At 42.3% G+C, this 8,431-nt stretch overlaps 1 protein-coding gene across 1 annotated transcript in view; it reads left to right on the top strand.

Annotated features, from left to right (window-relative positions):
• Positions 1–8,431, top strand: part of lrrfip1b (leucine rich repeat (in FLII) interacting protein 1b) — a gene marked incomplete in the record, with an annotated part of 27,501 nt that overhangs the window by 10,841 nt on the left and 8,229 nt on the right. Inside the window, 10 exon segments of the mRNA XM_014008544.1 lie at positions 352–396; positions 555–605; positions 941–1,018; positions 1,149–1,184; positions 1,414–1,539; positions 1,627–1,797; positions 2,464–2,556; positions 3,093–3,185; positions 3,586–3,678; positions 4,786–4,918. Of these exon segments, the coding sequence (XP_013863998.1) occupies positions 352–396; positions 555–605; positions 941–1,018; positions 1,149–1,184; positions 1,414–1,539; positions 1,627–1,797; positions 2,464–2,556; positions 3,093–3,185; positions 3,586–3,678; positions 4,786–4,918 (919 nt within the window).

Below are 8,431 nucleotides of genomic sequence, written 5' to 3'. Positions count from 1 at the left end.
AACCTGAGCATGCTCTGTACACCTGTCGACATGAGCATGCTCTGTACACCTGTCGACATGAGCATGCTCTGTACACCTGTCGACATGAGCATGCTCTGTACACCTGTCGACATGAGCACGCTCTGTTCACCTGTTGACCTGAGCATGGTTTGTACACCAGTACATTTGTTTCACTTTGCATGGTTCTCACATTGGCTCTTCATCATGTCTAAATTCTATTCATTTGACATAAATTGTATTTAAAAAGTTGTTTTTATATTAACATAATTCATTATTTCATTTTATTTATTTGTACTTTTCTTCTCATTTAATGCATACTGCTTCTTCTCCTCTTTAATGTGTTTCTTTCAGGAGGACAGTGAGCGATACTCAGGTCTCTCTCTGAGACACACCTCGGTCTGTATCTCTTCTTTCTCTACATCAGTTTTCAATATCTGTTCCTCACGTGTCCCTCAGGTGTTGGCTGTGACATCACTGATGGGCGTGGTCAAGCTGACACTTGACTCTAGATCTTGTTTACCCTCCAAGTCATTTTTTTTTTTGCTTGTGTGTAGATCTCAGACGATGAGGAGAGACTGTCTGTAGGCAGTCGAGGCAGCCTCAGGGTAAGTGCTACACTGAATCCTGAAAACATTAAGACTTTCTGATCCATCAGGGACCTGCTGAATTATCAAGGACCTGCTGAATCATCCAAAACAAGTTGTTTCACTAGAGACCATTCRTCATGGACTCATGATGGATCATCTTGTCCATCATAGTCCAGGTAGTCCATCATAAAGCAGATGATGATGGACCAGATCCATCCGGGACCAGTGATCTGCTAACCTCTGATGTCACTTCCTGTTTTTCATTCATTACTGATCAGTTTGAATGAAATAAATTATWTTCTTTCTTTCTGTCTTTCTCACTTTCTGTCTGCCCCCCACCTCCTCCCGCTCAGCCCTCAGACTACGGTGGCCTGCTGGGCTCCAGCTCTCGTGCCTCCTCCAGGGCCAGTTCAGCTCGAGCAAGCCCAGTGGTAAGCTTCTGTCTCTGTCTCTCCCTGTCCTGTGGTTCCACCCCCACCCCCCGCTGATTTTCTGTGTTCCTGCAGCTGATGGGTTGGTTTCCAGGGTAAGGCTGAGTTATACTTGTGTTTGTGAGTTCAGGTGGAGGAGAGACCGGACCGAGACTTCATCAATAAGGTGATGCAAATGAAGCTCAGTCCAGTTTAATTTTAATCTTATTTTTACTTTGATTACTGTCTTCTGTTGATTAAACTTAAGTGTGAATTTCCTGAAATTACAATTGTTTTTTATGTATTTATTAGTTTTTTTATTTTATTTTACACAGTGTGATCATCCTGTTTTAATCTGAGGTGATCAGCTAAACGGTTCTGATTTTCTTTCTGTAAACAAGTCCTTTTGGTCTCAGGGATCCAGAACAGCGTCCACACTTTCAGCCGCCACACTCGCCTCTCTGGGCGGAGCCTCGTCACGCAGAGGAAGCTGTGACACGTCTGTCTCCCTGGAAACTGAGGCGTCTATCAGAGAAATGAAGGTACAGCGACTCCGAGTCACATGAGCAGTTTGGAACTGGTTTGAATTAGAATGCTGGGCCAGATGATGAACTGCTGTCCGTCCTCAGGACTCCCTGGTGGAGGCGGAGGAGAAGTACCGCAGAGCGATGGTTTCCAACGCTCAGCTTCACAACGAGAAGACCGCTTTGATGTTCCAGGTGGACACTCTGAGGGAGGAGCTCAGCGACATGGAGGAGCTGCTGTGGGAGGCCCGACGGCACTACGAGCACTCCGACAAGGTCACATGATCAGGCTGCTGCTGTCTGTGGTGGTGTGGTTTGTGTTAGTGGTGTGGTTTGTGTTGGTGGTTTGTGTTAGTGGTGTGGTTTGTGTTGGTGGTTTGTGTTAGTGGTGTGGTTTGTGTTGGTGGTTTGTGTTAGTGGTGTGGTTTGTGTTAGTGGTGTAGTTTGTGTTGGTGGTGTAATTTGTGTTGGTGGTGTAGTTTGTATTGGTGGTTTGTGTTGCTGGTGTAGTTTGTGTTAGTGGTGTGGTTTGTGTTGCTGGTGTAGTTTGTGTTAGTGGTGTGGTTTGTGTTGGTGGTGTAGTTTGTGTTGGTGGTTTGTGTTGGTGGTGTGGTTTGTGTTGGTGGTGTAGTTTGTGTTGGTGGTTTGTGTTAGTGGTGTGGTTTGTGTTAGTGGTTTGTGTTAGTGGTTTGTGTTGGTGCTTTGTGTTGGTGGTGTAGTTTGTGTTGGTGGTGTAGTTTGTGTTGGTGGTGTAGTTTGTGTTGGTGGTGTAGTTTGTGTTGGTGGTGTAGTTTGTGTTAGTGGTGTAGTTTGTGTTGGTGGTGTAGTTTGTGTTGGTGGTGTAGTTTGTGTTGGTGGTGTAGTTTGTGTTGGTGGTTTGTGTTAGTGGTGTGGTTTGTGTTGTGGTTGTTTGCATCTAAACTTCCTGTTGTGTCTCTTCAGGAGTTGGAACGTGAGCGTCAGGCTCACAGAGTCCTGCAGGTMCAGTTCACAGAGATGAAGGAAACTTTGAGAAGAACCGAGGAGCTGCTGACGGTCAGAAAAACAATACAGTTAATACACAAAATACACAGTATACAACACCACAATCCACAGTAAACATGGTACACAAAATACACAATATGCATCAAACAAAATAAGCTGTAAACACAGGGTGTGAAAAATACATGATACACATTTCATAAGAAATACTACAACAAACAGCACCACACGTGAAACACAACAAACGAAGCCAACTGGAAGTGGTATACAAAAACTTAATGCTTTCAGATTAAAACTACGTTTTTTCCATTTAATCTGAAGTTACGTTCAATCAGTTTCAGATGCAGTGAAAGTCTTCATGTGTTCCTAATATTGATTGAAATAAAAATAAATTGGTATCTGAGGGCAGAATGCTGCTAAAAACTGTTCCTGGTCTGAGTACAAACCCAAACCAGGTACTGATGTCTCTGCTGGTCTCACACATTTCCTTCTGGTCTTTGCTGGTCTTTTCTGTTCTCTGCTGATCTCTACTGGTCTCTCCCAGTCTTTGCTAGTTTCTGACAGTCTATGTCCCTGTCTCTGGTGGACAGGAAGTGTCTGATCTACGTCTGAAGAGCAGCAGTTTCCATCAGGAGGTCTCTGACCTGCAGGAAGCTCTGCAGTGGAAGGAGAAAAAGATCTCGGTACGACTCTGCACACGTTCAGGGATTTTAGCATTTCCAGAGGCAGAAAAACTAGAAGTGGACCAATAAATCAGAAGCAGTTCTGGTCTGAACCTTTAGCTCCAGTTTTAGTTGAAGTGTAGAGTAACACATCTGTCTTCAAGAAGATCTTTGTTCTATCAGCTGGTGTTTGAATCCAGGGTTCTGCAGAGCTGAAAGAGTTTTATATTACCAGACAAGATAACAGAAATGTAAAGTGGATCCATTCAGAAACAAAAAGCATGATGGATGATGTTAAGGTTGTTTTTGTATTTGGAAACATTTCCATTAACTCTACAGAGTTCTGTTTTCTGACCTGTTTCCTGTTTTCTGTTTCCTTTTCCACTAATTCATTCTGTCGTTCTTTGGCCGCCTCTGTCAGGCGTTGGAGCGCCACAGAGAAATCTCTGACATCGTTCAGATTGAACGTGACCAGCTCAGAGTGGAGGTGGTCCGACTGCAGGATYTACTGAAGGTATTTGGACTTCAGTGAGGCTTCCTGATGTCCTGCAGGAATAAAGTGTAGGCTTAGATTTAAAACACATCCTGACTTGTTCTAAAATAACCTGGAGATGTTCATCAGTTTTATCTGACAAACCTGAAAGGACTCAGTTTTCATGAAGTTGTTTATCTCAGATTAATCTGAGATTAATCTCAGATTTGACTTGTTTGGGATGAGATGAAGTGTCCAACAGTTGGAAGGTCAAATGGGACCAAATCCATTTACGTAAGATCTTGGAGATCTTAAATGTTTTAGGTTTATTCAAATTTACTTTAGTAAAAATCTTGTTTCAAACATCTGAACAAAGAAATGTCTTCTTTTACTTTTAGCTTAGAAAAAGAAGAACATTATATTTATTTTCTAAATCAACCCAGAAATATTCTTTCCTGACAGGAAACCAAAACTTTTTTGTGCAATAAACTTCTGTTTTCATTTTATGCTGTTTTGCTTTATGTATGTTTAGTTTGTTTTTTTGTGAAGCACATTGAGTTTAATGTGACTGAAAAAAATATTTAACCCCTTAACAGTCGCCCCTGAAATTCCTTAAAGCCTTTCAACAGTTTTATTTTTTGTAAGAGTGTCAAACTAAAGGTAAGAACTGGAGGAAGTCCCCTGATGCCCCAGTTTTCAAAATAACCCCCCCCCCCCCACACACACACACACACACATCTGGAATTGTTTTGCCCACCAGTGGAACAAAGACTAAATAAAGTTAAGCATATTGCCCTCTTGTGGATCAAATAAGTATCACAAAAATAAACACATAAAATGAGTCTAACGTCTCACTCTGAACAAATACAGTCATTTCTGTCAAACTTTGTCATATAAAATCAATATATTTGTCGGAACAAAAGAGTGAGTTCGTTGGAAGAAAAGTAAAAAATAACTTGTTTGTGATAAAATAGAATTCTGAAACGTTTTGTAAAACTTGACTTCATGATTTTTATTTTTGGTTTTCTTCACCTGTGTCTGTTGTATTTAATCTGCATTTTATTTTTGTGGTTTGATCATTGATATTAGCTTCACATGATTCTGTCTGATCGGGACACAGACACTGATAATTGTTTCTGTGCCGTTCAGAAACATGGTGTGGTCATCTCACCTGAAGTCACCACCAACGGTGACTCAGAAGTGAGCGAGGAATTTGTCAGCTCAGAATCTGCCTCTCAATTGGTTGAGGAGTCCCCTCAGAGTGACAGAGAGGGGAAGATAGGTAAGAACAGATTAAACCTGGTTTATTCTTTAGCAATGTGAAAAATACTGTATTAACAACTAGTGGTGTAAGGGCACATCTGTTCATCTCAGACAGTGATGGCACAGACATCAGGGACTAAAATACTAGTGACAAACCCAAATATGACCCTAAGACAGAGATACGCACTGAACTGTAATCCTAAGCTTTAGTTACCCTAAACCCAACGTACGCTCTGGACTGTGATCCCAAAACCAGGGTCCATAAATAAACACTCACACAAAAGGAGGGCACATAAACTGAACCTAAAGAACTACGAGATCAACACAAAACAGTCCAACCAAACCTTGACTTTAAACCTGAGCCATCTACCATGATGTGATGCAAAGTACTGAAACTTCACTTCAAAATTGATACACAACTGGCATATTTGGTGAGGTTCTGTTAATCAGTTGTTAGATGTTGTTTTGATCCCATGATGTCAAAATTAACGTTGCAGTACACAGAACCAGCACATAAAATCAAGGTACTTAAAAAAATCTGGACTTAAGCGTGCCCTTACACCCCTACTTCTGAATAACAAATCTGTATTTCACTAAATCCTGAAAATAAATAACTAAAACCTTTGATCACTTCAGGTTCAGAGACCAGTGTTGATTAAACATGTTTTTAACAAGTTCACACTTCAGTTTACCTGCATGAGAAGATTTTTTCAGGTGATGGTTTTAAACTTTTATCTCTAACGTCCGCTGAAGATCGTAACAAGAATCCTCTTCTAATTCTTCTGAACTTCCATTCCTCTTTCACTTGGTTCATTTTCTCCTTCTGTATAGTTTAACTCCAGAATATCAGCTTCATTTGGTTCTTCAATATCTCATGATCTTTCAGGAGAAACTCCAGAGTTGCAGCCAGTAGAGAGCAGCAAACACCTTCCAGACCACCTCCAACCCAACCTCAGACCTACAAGTGATCAAACCAGGCAGAGCACAACAAACAAAAACCCAGGAAGGAACCAGTCTGCCACAGACGAACAGCCAAGAAACCAGGGAGGAGAAGAAGAAGAGCTGACCAAAGATTTTCCCACCAGCATGGACAGAAACCCTCTGAGACACGAAGACATTCAAAAACAGCTGATTGAAGACGGACCAGAGCATCCGGCTCAGGAAAAAAAGCAAAAACTAAATGTTTCTGGGGTTCTGGAAAAGGAAGCTTGGTCCTCGGATACAGAGTCTGTTGACAGGTTTGTTGTGACTGAAGAACAAGGCCTTAAAAACGCAGCAGAGACAGTTGTGTCCACAGTTGGTACTGGTGTCCCTGAACAGCAGAGTCCTGAAACCCAACTGAGACCTGAAGGGGCTCATCCATCTTTTCCTAAAAGGTCTGGACCATCTGAGAAATTTCATGRCCAGAGCATTTATGAGCCAGTCCAAGCTAAAGCTTGTCCTGAATGTCCAGCATGGAAGACGTCTTCAGTTCCAGAGGAAATGTGGATAGGTTTGGAGAAGACCATTCAAGACATGCTACAAGGACTGGTCAATAAACCAGCTTTTGTGGTTGAAATCTCAAGAATCTTCTCAGAAATTCTGATCTCTCTCCATCGGTGGACCTTAGATTTAGAGAATACCTTAAAAAATGGTGCTGAAAATGAGTCCAGTCTGTGTACTGGACCAGAACTAGGACATGGTTTTTACAACGAACTAAACCTGACCCAACAAAATGAAACAGGAGGTCCAAGCTGTTCATCCTCAGGCAGGATGAAAGAACCGTGTAGTTCTAAAAGTGAAGTCTGTTCAGCTGCTGAGGACTGTAATGTTGGAGAAGAGTCCAGATCCAGTAAAAAGGAAGAGTCCGGGTCCAGTCCTGCTGAAAAACCTGATTCACATGTGAACAGGAACTCTGAGGAGGTTGTTTTTATCGAATCTCACTTTGCTGAACCTCTGAATGCGAGAATGGAGTCCAGGTCTGATTTGGGTTTGAGGGATTCATTGTCAAAGAAGCCTGAGGGATCCCAGGTAAGGGATCTGAAGGACCTGAGGAGTCAGACTCTGTCAACAAGCTCTAACGTTGGACAAAGTTCAGGTGTGAAGAGGCTCATAGAGATGACTGCAGAGGAACTGAGAGCMATTGCTGTTCCTGAACTGGCCCTGCTGAGCCTCCAGGAGGGAAAACTTCTGGAAGAGTCCAGCACCGGTCCTTTGGAGGAGGTGTCAGTCGGAGACATGGACAGCTGTGAAGAGGCTGATGAAGAGGAGGAGGAGGAGGAAGAAGAGGAAGAAGTGGTGGTGGAGGAAGAGGAGGTCCTCCAGCAAGCATCAGAAAGCAGCCAGAAACCAGAAGAAGAACCTGAATGTGTTCATTTGGACCAGAGGAGAGATGAAAGCACAGACTGCAGAGTCTCATGAGCTTTGAGAACCATCCCATAATAATCATAGTTTAAACCTGATGTTTTTATCTCCTGGAAAAAAGACATGGAACCATTTTTCTTCTGTCTGACATTAAATCAGACTTTAGTTGTTCTATAGAGACTTTATTTTTCTTCAGTGTGAGGAGTCTCCATGCTGTCAGTCTTTGGTGTCTTTGTCTTTAAACCATCTGATGTAGGTCAAATGTTCTGGGTTTTCTTCTTTCAAATTGTTCTCTCAATTTTTGTGCTGGTCCTCCTGATAGACCTGGTCTAACTCAGTCAGGTTTCAGCTCTGTCCTCTGATGTCCAACAGGACKGAGGTCAGGGCTTTGTGATGTCCAGAACATGGACTTTGTTGTCCTGAAGACTCTTTGTAGATAATTTGTCCATCTGCTGAGGGACATTGTCCATCTGAAGACCCATTTGTGTCCAARTTTTAACGTCAAYATTTCCACCATGTCCTTGTCCTCATGATGTTCAGTGAAGTTCTCCAGGCCCTCCTGCAGTAAAACAGCCCACATCATGATGCTGCCTCCTCCATGCTTTACAGTCAAGATGATGCTTCCTCCTCTGTCCTCCTAATGGAGCCATGGTTTTTATGGTTCAGTTTTAGTCCTTCAGACCTCAGGACATGTCTCCAGACATTCAGGTCTTTGTCCCTGTATCCATTTACAAACTGTCTTCGGTCTTTATGTTACTTTGAGAGACTTGTCTTCATCCTCTGAGTGTCCTTTCAGTCTGTGGTGCTCCAGGACTTGTTTGACTCTGATCAGCTTCAGCAGCATCTTCACAGGGTCTGCAGAACCTGTCCTCTTTCTTGGTGGGGCACGATTAGACAGTGTCTAGTTTGAACCAAAGAACCTTCGACCATTTTGAAACTGGACCCAAAGATGAACCAGGATTCGTAGATCTATTCTTCTCTTTTGGTTGATTGTTTTTTCCCATGATGCAACACAGACCAACAGTGTTTTAGATGTGTCTGTAAATGTATCATCAGGTGTGACTCAAGTGTTATCAGTTAACCAATCAGAAGCTTTTAAAGCATGACATCTTCATCTGGACTTTCCCAGGCAGTGTGTATGTAAACTTGTGACTTTGAATGAATGAATGAATGAATGAATGAATGAATG

The sequence above is a fragment of the Austrofundulus limnaeus genome, unplaced genomic scaffold, assembly GCF_001266775.1.
Source record: "Austrofundulus limnaeus strain Quisiro unplaced genomic scaffold, Austrofundulus_limnaeus-1.0 Scaffold51, whole genome shotgun sequence".
NCBI lineage: Eukaryota > Metazoa > Chordata > Actinopteri > Cyprinodontiformes > Rivulidae > Austrofundulus > Austrofundulus limnaeus.
Note: the sequence above shows the minus strand (reverse complement) of the source record. Positions and strands in the feature narration are given on the sequence as shown.